Here is an 18,138-nt window from a genome sequence, read left to right on the forward strand (position 1 = left end):
TCTGTCATCTTTAGTGGAAATCCAAAAAATGTTTTTTCTTTTAAGTTAGCAATCATAGTGTAGTCACATTATAAGAATGCTAATGGTGATATGGAAATGACTCGTTTGGTAAACTCTGCCCCAATTGTCCTGGCTCAAGCTTACCCCATACACATTAAAAATAAAATTCAGAACAACAGAGGAGGCTCAGAGGGAAAAGCAGCTTCACCACCTCCCTGCTGCCCAAGGCTTAATGGCTTAGAAGTCTCAAACATGTGACTTAATTAAACCTCAGTTTCTGGAGTACATAAATAATGAAATGTGGCATTTATGTGTAGTGCTATTTACTTTAAGCCTATTACTGCAAAACATACTGAATTATTAAAGCAAGTAATTGGTTCTACTCGACCCTCTTTTCTGCTGTCTCCTGCTGCCTCTCTTATCACTGCTTCTCCTTAACTGACAAGCTAAGTGAACTCAGGTAAATCTGATGCTACAATACAGGCAGGCAGTATAAGTTTGAAGAAAATTTCAGTAATTTAAAATACAGCCTTAGACAATATTGTTGGTAACTAGTTGTAATAGGGAAGGAAATGCAGAAATATTTGGGGGAAATGGTAGAAGATTAATTTTAAGAAGTTGAATATGCTCACCTTGGGGGAATTATAGATTACCAGAATCCCCCACCTGAGTGAAATCTTTTACAAGATGAAATCTTAGCTATTTGAACATGGAGAAGGTCCACAAATGAGACCAGAGTGGCAGTTTAGGAAGTAGAAACACCTTGATACAGCCCTTAGAAGGAGACTCTGGTGATAAGTAATTATATCCATGTGAAGTGTAGGAAGTGAGAGCCACTAATAAAATTCCCTGCAAACCACAGATTTGGGAACACATTAATACCCTGACAAAAACTTTCCCTACTGAAGCTATGAGTAGAGCCTTCACTTACATACCCAGACATTACACTGTGTTAACAGTTAAATAACTTTTAATGACCCATGGTTTGAAGTTAAATCAAGTATCATGAATCTTTCAAGATAGACAGAAAACCTGGCATTTGCCTTGAAGTCATGTTATTATATGAATGGTGTCAACATAGTGCCAAAAAACTGCAAAGGGAGAGGTGCTTAATACAATTATTTGATAAGTATGTTCAATTATGAATAGAATGTATTTAGTTTGGATCATATTTGAAACATGGATGTGTTCCTAAACAAAGTCTAAGTCTAATACACAGTAGATGTTCAATATCTAAAGTTGGTAATTTTATCTGAGTCTATGTGTGTTTGTGTGTCTTCTTTTAGACATCACTGTAAACCGACATGTTTTATGAATAGCAAGTGGCAAAGCAAGGATTCAAACCCAGGGGAATGGACTTAAGAGCCCTGCTTTTAATAATTATGCTATATTTGGGGCCACACACAAGTGAGTTGGAAAAGAAACCCCTCTAGGCAGATGGGCTCTTTATCTGTACTCATGGCTGCTGGCTCAGTGATCCAAGCATGGGCTGATTTCAACCTCAGACTCACAGCCTCCCTGGGCATGACGCTCAAAGCATACCTTCACCAACTCTACTTCTGTAATTCATTTGCCATTAGCTCAGGCCACACACAATAGTGTTTATAATTCTATAAACTATATTCTATAGTTACCCCTTGGAAACTCTATAGTTTCTGCCTGGACTAATTCTCATTTCATTTTTCCCATTGCAATTGTTCCTGACACAGAAGATTCTATATCTCCATTTCCTTCTTCTTTTCAAATTAAGATATTATTGAGATTTTAAAATATGAATTAGCAGTGATAGTTTGAAATAAATGGCTGGTGACATATAGGGGAGAAGAATGAGAGTTATATATTCTTCAAATGGGCACTTCTATCTCATTTTACAAAAAAAGAAAAAAGAGGGTAAAGACTTACCAACTTAAAGGGAGGGAAAATTGTCTCCCCAACTAATTTCCATGCTCCTATGCCTCCGGTCAATAAGGAATTTTTAATCTTTATGATAAATGATATACTTTATACTTGTACAACTTATAAAACCTATAAACTGGTTTTATAAGTTGTACACGTAATGCATACATTTATCATAGACAAAATTTAAAATACAGACAAGGAAAGGGGAGCACCTATAATGCCAATTCCATAGCTGCTATTAACATTTTGGTATACTGGTTTTCTCTTCCAGAGTTATACACAATACATGTGGGTATGTGTATATAAATATGTAACAGATTAAAAAAAAACTTTTAAAAAGGAATAATGTTTATAACCTATTTTTCCCTTACACATATGAACAATGTACAAGTACAAAAAAAGAGATTTTATCAAAGGAATCTTCTTCAAAAGAATTCTAGAAAGCAATCAAATGGTTCAAATTTCAAGACTTGTTCCCAAGTACAGCATGGTTGTTAGCAATTTGGCTCTAGAAACACATGGACCTGACTTCAAATTCTAGTTCTGCCACTGGCTGTCCCACCTTGGGCAAATGCTTTAACCACCTGTAACCCTCAGTTTCCCATATGTGAAATGGACATATAGATTATACCTTTTTATTTTGGTGTTTCTTACTGGTATCCATTTCCAGGAGTTTCTGGTAAAAGCAATTTAGTTTTCTTTGGGGGATACCATCCCTCTTCTGTTCTCAGTCTGTAAGGTGTGGAAGGGTTGAGTTATCCATCCCCCAGGTGTGGCCATAGTGATTGGATATGCATGTGATAAAGTCAGGTCAATAGAGGCAGCCTGGCACTCTTGCAGGATGAAGCTTCTCCCTTAGCAGTTACTAAAAGAGGAGGACGCAAGTCTAGTCTGTTAGAACTATCACCTGGAGAAAACTCATCTGAGAGTGTATCCACACAGAAGGAAGCAGAGCTAAAATATGGAGGCGAGATGGTTAGAAATCCTGGATACACCTGTAATAGAAGCTTTATTTTCTTTGCATTTGACAGTTTTATGAGCCAGTACAACCCGTTTTCGATTAAGTGACATAAACTTATGAGCTGAGATTCTATCACTTGCAACTGAGAGTTCTGACTCTTAGGTTGTTATGAAGATTAAATGAAATAACGTGGTGCAGTGCTTCATACCATACCTGGCATGTTTTAAGTTGCCATTAAATATTATTTATCATCATTATTAAATTCTAACTTGAAATGTATCAGAAGCTTTCATTTTTCTCTAAATATTTTATATCCATGACAAAATCAAGCTAGGAAGAGCATCAAAAAGCACCTGTTAATTTACGTATCAGTATTTTATCTTATTGCAAACCAGATTTGAAGTTTTTGTACACTTTTTAAACTTTTCTAAAAGTTTCTTCTGAAACATCAGTTTCCAATAACCCATTCTCCCTGAGGAATAAATTCTGATACTTGAACATCAAGGCTTGTTATTTTGGGGCCAGTGGTCAGACAGCTGGGGGTCCTTGTAATTCTCACAAAACTGGGAGGAGAAAAATGCAGCACATTTTCAAACCCAACCAGAGATGAGGGCCCCTGAATAGCAGTGTCTTTGGACAAAATTCTGTATTTTGTTTCTCTGAGAACACCGCCTAATTCCCACAAACTCTTCACTCACCCTCTGCTTTTCTAAGCTGAAACCAATAACTCAATGTGCTTGAGCAGACATCAAAACTACAGATAGCTAGAATTCCAAGTTTGAAACTCTCCAGAACAATAGCCCAACTCCCTAAGATACCTCATCAACTCCTTCAGCTCTTACTGAGGGCCAGGAGATTGGGGTTGGAGTATTATTTATTATATATGGAAGCCTGGTCTTGATTTCCTCAAGTCATAACCCAAGAAGAGCTTGCCTGAATCTGCATCTTAGACCTGGCTAACATTTGCTGCGAGTTTCTTGTGTGATACATACTCTGCCAGCATTTTACCTGCATTATTTTATTTCATCTTTGAATTTATGAGAAAGCTACGATTCGCTGAGGAGGACTAATTCAAACCCACATAGCTAGTTAACTAAGTCTAGTTACAATTCAATTCCTAAATAACAAAGCAATAGTGGACAATAGCAGTACTGAGAAACGCAAATCATTTGCTGAGCCACCACCGTCGCTCCATCCTGTGCTAAGTGCTCCTCAGTTTCTTCCCCCATGAAAGGGAGTCATATTTTGGATTATGTGTTCTCTCTTGTCTCCTACTTCTGTAAAGCTTGGATTCTAAATTGTACTGTGATGAATTTCCATTACAGGATTACAGTCTTTTGTGTTGCTAAAAGAGTTTGAGGGGAGAGGCTTGGGAGGGCATCAAGAGGTCATCTTCAAATGTACCAAAGTCACTCTTTGCTGGAACAAAATCATAGTCTCAATAAAGGTAGCAAGTCAAGAAACACCTCTCTCCGGGAGCAGTTTTCAGAAATTCACAATGTGAAATGAATCAAGTGCTAGGGAAGATTTGCAGAGGAATGTAAAATGAATTCCACCTTCAATAAAAGTCTCTTATTTTCTTTTTCAAAAAAATATTTTAAATGATGGTAAAATATATAGTATAACATAAATTTTTTTCTTATTTTCTTACAGAGAATTATAACATGGAGAGAAATATTTCGAAGGAAAACAAATCTGTTTTCAAATTTTCTTCCAAAAAACCTCACCTGTGAATTTTTTATGGGGCTAAGTGTCAATATGCTGATCATTTACTGAATTTAGTTAAAGTGCTAAAAGCAGATGCTACGTATCCAAATAAGTCAGGACTCTTTGGCGGTGAGTGACAGAAACTCAGTTCGTGGAATCTAGGAAAGGGATGAAAGAGCACAGCCAGCGAAGGGAAGAAGCTGGCCTTGGGAACGACATTAGGATTTGCTCCCCACACCGGTCACTCTGCATTGCTTGTCATCTTTCCCCATCACCTTGGGTTCATGTACTCTCGATGTAGACCAGCTTTCTCCACATAGCAGAAACACGGCTGCCAATCCCTCAGTTTCAGACCTTATAGTATCAGCCAGTAGAAACAGTTTGCCCTTTACTATTTCTAATCTTGGGTAGTCTTGGCCTCATCCCTAATTCAAGGGGTGGGCTTTGCATGGTTTAAGTCAGTTTAGCTGGTTCTATCTCACCCTCCACTTCTTCCTTTTCCCTCCTCCATACGATAGGCATTTAAACCAACCAAAGCAAATGAGATGAAAGAAAACTTTAGCTGGGGTTTCTGGGAAATAAAAACATTCCCTCTCCCAGGTAAGCAAGTGAAGGGAGCTAGAATGATCCATGTCATAACTGATTAGTTGGAGACATTGGTATGAACCCATGTTTAGCTTAACATAGTTAGAAATAGTTACACATGGAAATACTCGTATTTATAGATCTATATACATACACAAGTTACTATAGACATATATGTTTTGCTCTGTCAGCTGTGAGGAACTAAAAAAATAAAATGACACCCCAATAGCAACAAGCATGCTGAGTGCCCAGACCACGGTCCCTACACCATTGCCAACAAGAGGAAGCAGGGCTCCTTAAAGAAATACAAGATGAACCTGGAGCATCTTGGAGTGCCAGAGAGTAAGGAAGTGCTCAAAAAACAAAAATGAAAACAAAAACCAAAACACATTGATGGGGGGAGTATGTGAAAGGAGCATAGATATGAACCGAAAGAGCTCCTAATGGCCAAAACTGAAACAATTTCAGAAACAAATAAAGTCATATTGGATTGTAACTCAAAGTATGAAATAATTATCTATAGGTTCATACTGATATATAATGACTAAAAATAAATGGTGGAGCATAATCAAATTTTCCATGGAGAAGAATTTCAAATAATTGATATACTCCATCCTCAAGGAGGGAAAGCATAACTCCCCAATCCTTACGTGTGCGCAGTGCACAGTAACTTCCTTCCAAAGTATGGAGAGGGGGACAAAGAGTAAGTTTACAATGGGGAGACCTGACACTACTTCAGCCAGGTGACTAAGGCCAATATTAGCAGTCCTAATCATGTGGATATATACTTGATACGATGTGATGAAAATGGCACTCTGCCTATAGGGTTTTCCTCCCAATAATCCATAACCTCAGTATTATCATGAATAAAACATCAGTCACATTCCAATGGTGGTGCATCCTACAAAAGATCTGACTAGTGATATTCCAAACTCCCAAGGTCATCGAAAACAAGGAAACTTTGCGAAATGGCCACAGACAAATGGAGACTAAGGAAACAAGACAACTAAATGTAATGTGGTATCCTGGCTGGGATCCTGCAATAGAAGAACATTAGGTGAAAACTAAGGAAATCTAAATAAACTAAGCATTAGTAATAATGTTAATATTAGTTCATTAATTGTAACAAATGTATCATACTAGTGTAAGATTTTAATAATAGAAGGAACTGGGTGCGGGGTGTAGGGATACTCTCTGCACTGCTTTTTCAATTTTTCCATAAATCTTTTTTTTTTTTTTTTATTTAATTAATTTAATTGGGGTGACAATTGTTAGTAAATTTACATAGATTTCAGGTGTACAATTCTGTATTACATCGTCTATAAATCCCATTGTGTGTTCACCACCCAGAGTCAGTTCTCCTTCCATCACCATATATTTGATCCCCTTTACCCTCATCACCCACCCCCCACCCCCTTACCCTCTGGTAACCACTAAATTATTGTCTGTGTCTATGAGTTTTTGTTTCTCATTTGTTTGTCTTGTTCTTTTTGGTTTATATACCACATATCAGTGAAATCATAGGGTTCTCTGCTTTTTCTGTCTGACTTGTTTCACTTAGCATTATTCTCTCGAGATCCATCCATGTTGTCACAAATGCTCCTATATCATCTTTCCTTAACGCCGAATAGTATTCCATTGTGTATATGTACCACAACTTCTTTATCCATTCATCTATCGAAGGACATTTTGGTTGTTTCCATGTCTTGGCCACCGTAAACAAAGCTGCAATGAACATTGGTGTACACGTGTCTCTATAGAGAAATGCTTTTATATTTTTGGGGTAGATACCCAGGAGAGCGATTGCTGGGTCATATGGTAATTCCATTTGTAATTTCTTGAGGAACCTCCACACTGCCTTCCATAACGGCTGCACCAGTCTGCATTCCCACCAACAGTGTATGAGAGTTCCTTTTTCTCCACAGCCTCTCCAACACTTAAATCTTAAACTGTTCTAAAAATTAAAATCTATTAAAAAGAAAATAAGCATCCTCTATTTTAAGGATGTTTTATTAAAGATCCTCACTTGTTTTCAATATTATTAAATAACATATAATTGAATCATGTAAGTGAAGTCAGCATAGTGCTGGCACCGGTGAGCACTGCTTCATTCACCAGTTCAGTCAACAAATATGCACTGAGGACCTACTATGAGATCATCTCTTCTAGCATGTACATGAAGTGTGTGTACATGGGGGGAGAGAAGCAAATAAAACACAATGTCACATACTAATAAATGCTATAAAAATGTATTAAACAGGGTAAGAGGGTAGAAAGTGAAGGAGACGTTTCTGTTTCTCTAGGGCAGCTGGGAAGACCCCTCTGGGGAGAAAACGTGAAAGCACAGACCTAAAAGAAGTGAGGAAGTTAGTGTTACAAGGATGCAAGCTAAGATCATTCCGGCACAGGAAGTAAATAAAAAGTGCTGCCGCAGGAATGATCTCAGTGCGTCTGAAGGCCAGTGTGGCTCAAGTGGAGTGAGTGAAGTGGGGAGAGGCAGGAGTCAACGTCAGAGAACTAAACGGGGTTGAGATCAGGTGAGGGCTTAAAGTCCATACTAAGAAATTGGGTTTTATTCTGTGATGAGAAATCTGTCACTGTAGGGCTTTTAACCATCAAAGTGACCCAATGTAGTCTACATATTTAAGATTATTTAAGAAATGGACTGTCAAGGGTGTTAGAGTGGAAACATGCAAACCAGGTAACAGGCTACTGCAGATGTCCAAGTGTGAAAGGATGGTGTTTAGGAGATGGGTGGTAACCATAGGAGCAGTAGGAATGTGGGAATGGAGATATATTTTGAGATAGAACCCATAGAGTTTACTGAATGAGTACATGTAGAAGGTGAAAGAGAGGACTCATGGACCAATCAACAAAAATGATTAGAGCAAAGACTCATAGAACATAATATCATAGATGGCACCGAGATCTAGAGACCTTTAATGTGCTTTGGGTCTATCAGCTAATACCCAGCCGGCCATTTGCTATAGACATAGCATCATCGCTTCAGTGAGACCTTCATTCAAGCTAGGACCCTCTGAGAAGACTTATCTCAGAGGTCAGAGCGAACTGCAGGAATGTTGTCTCTTGATGAGCAAGTATGCACACCTTCTCTCGTTGGGCAGCGGGGAGGCTGCCAGGTATAACGTGTTTCTGTGTTGTCATCTTTTCCCCAGCCCCCAACTCTGGGACGCCAGCAATTCCATTCACCACTGTAGAATGAGTACCTGGTCCAGAATATATGTGCAATAAACATTTGCTGAATGATTGTGGAATAAAATGTCACAGCAGCACCAAAGAGCATAGAGGTAACCTAAGTCTCCCTTAGAAACCATATTTTAAGAGAAAACAGCAATATCCAGGCCAACACGGAAGAAAAAGAATCAAGTTCAGAAGAGGGCTGAGGTTGAGTAACCAATAAGAGTTCTAGGCGAGAGCCAATAAATGAGAAACAGTGATTTTGCAAGAGACAGCACAAAGAGCTGGACAATAAATAGTCTTTGTCGGGATTTTGCAGCTAAACTTGATGATCTCATCACAGAATCATCAAATGTCAGAGCTGGAAGAGATATTAGAAAACTTTTGGATCAATTCACTCATTTTATAGATGAGGAAATTAAGATGAAATGTTTTGGGACTAGAATCCAATTCTCTGGACTCCAGATGCCAAATTCTTTTTTATACATGGCATGGGTTGCCAGTTGTATTAAAACTTCCTTTTCCATATGTTGGCTCAATGAGGAGTTCTAAAGTCCAAAGTTTATTCCCAAGTTAAATTCTCCTTTTAGAATTCAGTTCCATGAAAAACAAATCATCTCTTTTGATCAACTTCAGTTATCATTCAGGGAAAACGAGGCATCCCACATGCTTCCCTTTTTGACAGGGCTGCCAGGAAGCTTAGAGCTAAATTTAACCCTTAATCCTCAACAATAGTGGCCTCAGTTTTTGAAAAACAGTGCGTATTTCCCCCTCCTCTTTTTGTCTTTTTATTTTTTATAACTATTTCAATGGCCTTATTGTATATGTGTTTTTCACTCTAAGTCATCTCAAATTCTTTTTGGAAGTCAGCCAAGTATAAATCACCAATAACCCAAACTAGAAAGATTTCATTTCTGTTGTGCTCTGGAACTGCTGCTTACAGTGTGGTGTCCGTTTTCAGATCCCACCGTCGACCTGAATTCTCAGACCTTACCTCCTGGCTTTATATTTATACAGAGGAGCGGCTACCACAGGATAGATTGCCTACAAATGACTAGTTATAAAATTGTAGGGTTTGCCTGCTAACTAGGCAAATCCCTGGAAACTTCTCCGAAATGAATACAAGATGTGGAATGAGTGTGCTGTGTTTCCTGTGCAGACGTGGCAGAACTTCACTGACAGCAGTACCCTGAGGGAGGAAAGCAGCCTGGTCCATGGATGGTCAGTAGGGGGTGGACTGTGTCAAATCCAACTCCCAATTTCTTCTGACTATTTCCCAGGTCTAAGAAATGTGATCCTGGAACCTTCATCTCTTCTGGATTCTAGCCATGCAAAGAGATTAAAGCACTCATTTTCTGAAAACATGAGGCTTTCTTTTTCCTCCCTAAAATAAAATTCCTCCTAAACCACAAAAATTTAACTCAGGCAGGATTAGGAAAGCAATAAGAGAGTCCATGCAGAGATCTTTCCTTCTGCTCCCTTACTGCTTCAGAATCTTCTGTTACTATTTCTGTCTAGGTAGTAAAAGAAACACTAATAAGTCCCAGAAAATGTCAACTTCTCCAGAGGACACTAGGCTTTCATGTTTATGCATTTGAGCTTGAGACTTCCCATGGCTCTTTTGTTTTTCAGTCTTCCCTGAGTTTTTAAATTTTGTTCTTTATTCCTATGGTGTTAGCCCTGATTTCTACAATAATCTAAGAGATAGGTTCAAAAGGAAAAATGGCTTTCAGTGGTACTGCTGCTCATGGAAATAGTCCTTCCCTAAACCATCCATTTGGATTCTATTCATGGTCTCTTCCTAGTCAGAGCCAATTAAGAGACAAGAAGATGCTGCCCCAATGTTCCCAACACCTTGAAGAATGAGACAGTTGCAAACATCTATGATGTTTATTCAGAAAAAAAAATCTCAGAAAAATTATGCAATGCAGGCAAGACTAGTGCATGACATCAACATAGCAGGTAAGAGCTCAGCCTGGGCCTGGCTGGGTCTTTAGCCCTGTCTACCACATGTTATTTGTGAACCTTGGACAAACTGCTAAACCCTGTGCTTTGCTTTCCTCATCTGTAAAATGGCCATAACATTAGTGCTTACTCCACAGAGCAGGCTTTGGTGTGTGTTAGGAACAATTGAGGGCTTGTTAAAACACAGACAACTGACCTTACCTCTAAAGTTTCTAATTTAGTGGTGTGGGGTGGTGCCTGAGAATCTGCATTTCTAACAAGGCCCCAGGTGACACTGGTGCTGCTGCTTAAAGGACACAATTTGAGAACCACTGTCACAGGGTTATGGTGCAGATGACGGACCAAGTTAATATACATAAAGTGTTAGCAATGACTTTTTTTATGTACTGCTGTTAGCACTATGTCAAATGATGTCAGTTATTATCTTAACTTATTTGTAAGTTAATTTTTCCCATCAACTTACAAATCTTAGTAAGCCTGCAGTTGAACTGTAATATAATCCATTATAAAATACTTCAGTATATAGGAAGGAAAATCCCATTAAACTCCTAACAGAAAAGTCCTATTTTAAAGAGCATATGTATTCATAAGGGGTTGTAAGTGGTTTTAAACATATACTTAAAAGCAATTCTATATATCATTGTTTTTCCCCCCTGAAAATTTGTCAGTACCCACCTGTACATTTATTATGAGGCAGAAGAGAAACAAAAGCTGATACAGCTACTTCTTGAGGTTTCTTTTCTCTTGGTTACAGTAAAAATGCCAAAACGCATTTAGTTATCACGTTCAAAAAGAATTCAACTCATATCAAGTAATTAAGAAACCCAGCAAACGTGGACCTTGCAAAGGCAGTTAGAAACATCTACAGCTTCAAAAGGGCAGAGGAAACACAATGGCTACAAGACGAGGGGATTGTTAAAAAGCTCTCCACCACAGAGGAAATGAACGCAAACCCCTAACCTGCGGGCTTTCCAGCAACGCAAAGGACAAAGGTAAAACGCTCTGGCAAAAAGCTGTGGCATTAAGCTTTGCGTAGAGAAAGAGAATATGAAACATAACGTGGCACGTTAGCTGTTTTCTCTATAGGACTCTGACTGTTCTTGAGTCTGAACCAGAACGAGAAACAGGGAAACCCCCACTGTGTCTTTTCCGTGCTACGCATCACTCCTTTCAAGGAGAAAACTTTTTAATAAACGTGGATAGGTCGAGTGCCTCTTCTGTTCTAAGCACAGGGTGATTCGAGGTTCAATGACGGGCAACCAGTCTTCAGTAAACATCTAACTTTTCCAACTCAATTAGAGCTACGTGTTTGATAAAAATTCTCCAGTGAAATATGAGAATTAGACAAAGCATTCTTGCATTGTGATGGCTGTTGAAAAATTAAACAAGGGCGCATGATTGCAAGAATACAAAAATAAGCCTTGCCTTGACGGTTAAACAAAGTAACATACAAACCACTTTGCCTAACACTTCTCTTTCAAAATCGCACTTGATTGTCAGCGTTGCATACGACCGGGAGGACGCCACGAAGCTGGATCGCCCCTTGGGCTTGGCACGAGCGGAGGGGGCGAGACCGGGTGCCCACGCGGGACTCCGGCCGCCACGACTCACCTCGCCAGCTTCTGCGGGCGGGCTTCGCGGCCCGGGCGGCGCGCGGGGGCCGGCGTGGGACGGCGCTGCGGGGCTGCGGCGGGGGCCTCGGCGCGGCCGGGGCGCAGGGTCAGCAGCGCGAGCAGCAGCGCGCCCAGCGCGAGCAGGAGCCCCGCGGCCGCCTTGCTGCGGAGCTTCATGGTGCGGCGCGGCCAGTGTGCGCATCGCGGCGCGCAGGGCGGCGGGGGCGAGCGCCTCCTCGGCTCGCCCGGCCGGCCTGGGGTCTGGGCGGCGGGAGGGCGGGCCGGCGCGGAGGAGGCGGCGGAGGGGGAGGAGGGAGGGGAGGGGAGGAGGGAGGGGAGGGGAGGCGCGAGCCGGGCTGCAGGAGGGGGGCCGCGCCTGCCGTACCGTGTGGAGTAGCCGCCCGCCCCCGCCCCCCCGCCAGCCTCCGGGCGCTAGGGTTTCAGGTAGAGCGGCCGTAAAAGCTCTCACTTCATGCATCCAGTCATCCACTCAGTCACTCAGTCAGCAGTCATCCCCTCCCTCCATCACTCCTTCCCTCGCATCCCATTCCCTCATTTACTTGCTCATTCACTCACTCATTCTCTTGCCCTCCCATCTCCATCCACTCTTCCACCTGATTCCCTCATTAGTCCACGCATTTCCCGGTTGTTTAGTTCTATCCATCTTCCCAAGCACGCGTGCACCTATCCATGCATTCAGTCAGGCAGGGACAGCTCTGTCCTGTCTGCCCCGTGCAAGGCCCGACACTTGATGGATATCTGTTGACTAACATCAATCCAGATCTATGTGGTCTACAGAGTTTATAGAATGCATTTCAAAGTCTGGGTTTGAAATCTGACTCAGTCGCTTACTGGTTTGGTGATGCTGAGCAAATCGCACAACTTTCCTGAGCCTTGATTTCCTTACATGCAAAGTAAGAATGATAATACTGCTCTCCACAGAGGCATTTTGTGGGCATTAAATTGAATAATGCATTCAAAGAAACTAGCACAGTGCCTGGCTCACAAAAGGTGCCCAATTAGCACAGTAAAATGTAGATTATCATATATACATAAATACAAATGTTATTTTCTTTCTGGCATAGAATTGGGATCGAGTAATAACTTCACAACCAAGTGTACGAATGGATTTTTCTGAGACTTTAATGGCCACAATCACCAGATCAAAGTTCCAGAATTCCTCAACTAATATTCTAGGGCATCCCTAGTTACAAATCTGAAGCATTAGGACACATCCTCTTAGTATTCACCATGAATCAACAGCCAACATTCTACTGATTCTCTTTTCAGCATGGCAACAGAAAAAAAAAAAAAAGAGGAAAGAAGACCAGTTATAAAATGTCTCTGAGTTTCTATAAGATTCTGTGTTGCCTTATAAATCATCTAAAATTCAATTATATTCCCAACTATTCTCATATTAGCATTATATTTTAATTCTTTGAGAATTCATTGTACTTAAAGTTCTAGGAATGAGAATTTTTAAATACCTGGAACCCCTTGCCCATCAGGCACCTAGGAAGTGGCACAAGCTCAAACTGTGGGTGGCAGATGTTGCAGGTGAGGAAGCTCACACAATCCATTGGTTCTCGACCAGGGTGAGGTACCTTCCCATTAGGATGCGTCTAGAATTGTGGGAAGGATTGTCACAATGACTGGCACGTTCTACGAGCATATGTTTAACCTTCTACAATGCTCAGGGCACTCTAACATGACAAAAAATTGTCCTGGGCCAAATACCAGCATGGGGGCCCTGTTGAGAAATTCTAGGTTGGGCAAAGGCCTTTCAGGTTTAGAAATGACCACTATTATGTTGGCATGTGGCCCAGTAGAGTAAGAATTCCCAATTCCCAGGCTCTGACTTGCCACCTCCCTTCTTCCTCAAGGACATACCATATATGCAACAAGGATAAAGTAAGGCAGTGTAACACTTTTTTAACTGGGGTTTTAGCTTCAAACACAAAAGTAGAATTTGGAATAGCTAGTTGTGACCAAACAGAAGACTTTGTTTTATTAGACCCTGATGAAGCAAAAGGAAAGGCCTGATTTATCTCCTTTCTCTGAGTCCAAACTCAAGTTTTGGATTTTACAGCTCTGATTGGTGGAAAAGTACAACCTCTAATGTCATTAAAAAAAAAAAAAAAAAAAAAGAGTTCCAGATACCATATTTATGACTCACCCAATTTCTCAGTTGAATGTCTAATACACCAAATGCTGTTTATTGTTTCCCTTACCCCAAAAATGTATTTGTCCCTCTGGAATTTTGACATATCTAGATAATAAGTTGCTTAAGCCAGAAATTATGTAGGAACCATCTTTGGTTTCCCTGTTTCTCTCACCTCCTGTGTTAGTTATATATTTTTGCCTAACAAACTACCCCATAATTTGGTGACTTAAGATAACACACAGAATCTCACTGTTTCTGTGGGTTAAGAATCCAGTACAGCTTCACTGAGTCCTCTGCTTCACAGGCTGTCACAAGGCCACAATCAAAGTGTTGGCCCAGGTCTGTGGTGTCATCTGAAGGCTCAACTGGGTAAGGGGCCACTTCTAAGCTCACTCACATGGTTGTTGGAAGGATCAGATTTCTTTCAGGTTCTTGGACTGAGAGTCTCTGTTTCTTGCTGGCAATTGACCAGAGGCAGCCCTCCCCTTCTTGCCAGGTGGCCCTCTCTATTAGGGTAAGCACAGAAGAAGAGCCAGGGAGAGAATGCCAACAAGGTGGAAGTAACAGTCTTTTACAACCTATTTGCAGAAGTGACATCGCAACACTTTGCCATGTTCTGCTTGTTAGAAGCAAGTCATTGAATCCAGTCCATGCTCAAGGGGAGAGGATTTCACAAAGGCATGAATATCAGAAGGCCAGGATTATTGGGAGCCATTTTAGAAGACTGCCTCTCACACCTCACATAGCCAGAGAATCAGCAACTTCTGTCAACTTTACCTCCAAAACATAATTGAAATCTATCTACTTCACTCCTGAATTGTCAATAATGATTGCTTGACAAAGCCAAACTTTGCTCAATTTCTAATGGCCTTATTCCCATTTTATTTTATGTAAATTTTCCCCACTCCTACCCTCACCCCCTACCACTCTGAGTTGTATGATGTGGCTGTTCTATGACCTAGAAATGACAGCAATTACCTTCTAATTGATCTCCATGCTTTTTCCCATACCTTCTATCAATCTTTAAACTAGAATGATTTTTAAAAACATAAATTGAATCCTATGTCTCCCTTGCTGACAACTCTTCAATGGTTCTTCATGGCTCTTTAAACAAGTCTGCACTCCTTACCATGGCCTCTCATCTAGCATGATCTGGCCACAGACTGCAGCTCAAGCTGCATTCCTGGTGCACACTCTAACCCTACTGGCCTCTCATCAGAGCCTCTGTCATTCCTGGCTTTTGCTTGCCTCAGTTCCTTTCCACTTCTGGTTCCTTTGACCTGATTCCAGACTCAGGAAGATACATTATGCTTTAGATCTCAGCTTAAAGTCGCCTCCTTAAAAAGGTCTTCTCTAGCCACCCTCTATAAGGATATTGCTCCTCCTATTATTCTCTATTACTTTTTGTTTCATGCCCATTTTGTTTCATGCACAACACTACTACAAATTATGCATGTATACATATACATACATGCACACACATACAAAAGTTGGATGATTAAGTTCACGAACTCATCTTAGAAAAAGTGCTACATACCTCATTGCTAAATATCACTACGGTCACCTCAAAGTACTCCCCTTGGGAAGCTATGCACAAATGCCAGCGCCTAGTCCACCCTTCAAAGCGATTTTGGAACTCTGTTTCTGGAATGGCCATCAGAGCTGTCATCATATTACCCTTGATGTCCTGAATGTCATCCAAATGTCCTCCTCTCAATATTTCCTTTCTCTTTGGGTAAAGAAAGAAGTCATTGGGGGCCAGATCAGGCGAGAACAGAGGGCATTCCAATACAGGTATTTGTTTACTGGCTAAAAACTCCCTCACAGACAGTGCCGTGTGAGCTGGTGCATTGTCGTGATGCAAGAGCCATGAATTGTTGGCGAAAAGTTCAGGTCATCTAACTTTTTCATGCAGCCTTTTCAACACTGCCAAATATTAAACTTGGTTAACGGTTTGCCCTGTTGGACAAATTCATAATGAATAATCCCTCTGTTATCAAAAAGGTTAGCAACATTGTTGCAATATGTCTGCAAACTTAATTGTCAGACCTTGTATATATACACAGATATGTATATAGGTACATACATTCACATATGTATATATATGTATAATGTTTAATTGGACTCACTTATAGACAGTACGGTATAGAGTTCTCAAGTGTATCGCTTGATATATCACAAAGATCAAGATATAGAACATTTCCAGCATCTCCCAGTGATTATATTCAAGAGTAACAACTATTCTAATTTCTATAATTATAGACTTATTTTGCCTGCTTTTTGAAACTTTACATAAATAGAACCATACAATATGTACTTCCATTCAATATTTTGGTTGTGAGATTAATTCATGTTTTTCCAGGTATCAGTAAGTTTATTTGTGAATACACACACACACACACACACACACACACACCACACACAAACAAGTTTGCAAACTTGTTGCAATGATGTTGCTAACCTTTTGTTGATATCAGAGGGATAGTTCATTATGAATTTGTACCAACTGTACAAACAGTTAACCAAGTTTACTATTTGGAAGTGCTGAAAAGGTTGTGTAAAAAAGTTAAATGAAAATGACCTGAACTTTTCGCCAACAATTCATGGCTCTTGCATCATAACAATGCAACAGCTCACACGGCACTGTCTGTGAGGGAGTTTTTAGTCAATAAACAAATAACTGTATTGGAACACCCTCCCTACTCCCCTGATCTAGCCCCCAGTGACCTCTTTCTTTACCCAAAGATAAAGGAAATATTGGAAGGAAGACATTTTGATGACATTCAGAACATCAAGGGTAATATGACGACAGCTCTGAGGGCCATTCCAGAAAAAGAGTTCCAAAATTGCTTTGAAGGGTGGAATAGGCACTGGCGTCAGTGCATAGCTTCCCAAGGGGAGTACTTCAAGTTGACTATAGTGATATTCAGCAATGAGGTAGGTAGCACTTTTTCTAGGATGAGATTGCAAACTTAATTATTAGATCTGGGGTGTGTGTGTGTGTGTGTGTGTGTGTGTGTGTGTGCTGTGTATACACACTATATATTCCATTATATGAATATACCATAGTTTATCCATCTTACTGTTGAGAATAATTAGATCACCTCCAGCTATTTATCAATACACTGCTATGAACTTTATCTTACCAATCATTTGCTGGACATAAGCATACATCTCTTTTGGGTATACGTCCAAAAGTGGAATTTCTGGTCACATGGTGAGCATACGTTTAGTTTTAGATGCTTCCAAACAGTTTTTGAAAATGGTTGTACCAATTTGTACTCTGCTACCATCAGTGTTTAAGCGACTCCAGTTTATTCCATATCCTCACTAATATTTGATCTTGTGTTTGAATTTAATTTTAGCAATTCTGGTGGGTGTGTAGTGTTATCTTGTTATGGTTTTAATGCCCATTTCCCTTAAGCATTTCTATGTATTTATTGACACTTACATATCATCTTTTGTGAAGTGCTTCTTCAGGTGTTTTACCCATTTGGGGAGTAGGGTATATTTTTCTTATTGATTTGTAAGAATTGTTTATGTATTATGGATGTACATCTTTTGTCAGATATATATTTTGTAAATAACTTCTCTAAATCGGGTTTTTCACTGTAAATGATATTGTTTTAAGAACAAAAGTTTTTAATTTAATGAAGTCCAATTTATCAATCTTTTCTCTTATGATTAGTATATTTGATGTTTTGTTAACCTCTTTCTTTGTCGCAAGGGAATCCTTTTATTCTAGAATCAGCTGTATTGATCTGTGATGATGGAAATGTTTTATATTTGCCCCATAAATACAGTAGTCACTAATCTCATGCAGCTATTGAGCACTTGTAATGTGTCTAGTATGACTGAGGAAATGATTTTTTGATTTTATTTAATTTAAATAGCCACAAGGGGCTAGTGGCTGCTGTATTAAATAGCACACTTTATTGTTTTAGTTTTCACATGCAGATCTACAACCAATTGTGGAGTATTTTTGTGTGTAAGGTATAAAATAGACGTCAGAATTTATATTTTCGGTATGTATATTTATTGGCCCA

General features: G+C 39.9%; 1 protein-coding gene across 2 annotated transcripts in view; it reads right to left on the minus strand.

Annotated features, from left to right (window-relative positions):
- GXYLT2 (glucoside xylosyltransferase 2) overlaps positions 1-18,138 on the minus strand; it is a gene marked incomplete at its 5' end in the record, with an annotated part of 191,737 nt that overhangs the window by 96,075 nt on the left and 77,524 nt on the right. The window contains one exon of one of the 2 annotated variants that reach the window (XM_081072715.1): positions 11,927-12,105. The exons of the other annotated variant lie outside the window; for it this stretch is intronic. Coding sequence (XP_080928841.1) covers positions 11,927-12,105 — 179 coding nt within the window. Of the gene's footprint in view, positions 1-11,926; positions 12,106-18,138 lie in introns of those variants that run through there. 2 annotated transcript variants of the gene reach the window in all.

This window comes from Rhinolophus hipposideros (genome assembly GCF_964194185.1).
Source record: "Rhinolophus hipposideros genome assembly, chromosome: 14".
In the NCBI taxonomy this organism is placed as follows: Eukaryota; Metazoa; Chordata; class Mammalia; order Chiroptera; family Rhinolophidae; genus Rhinolophus; species Rhinolophus hipposideros.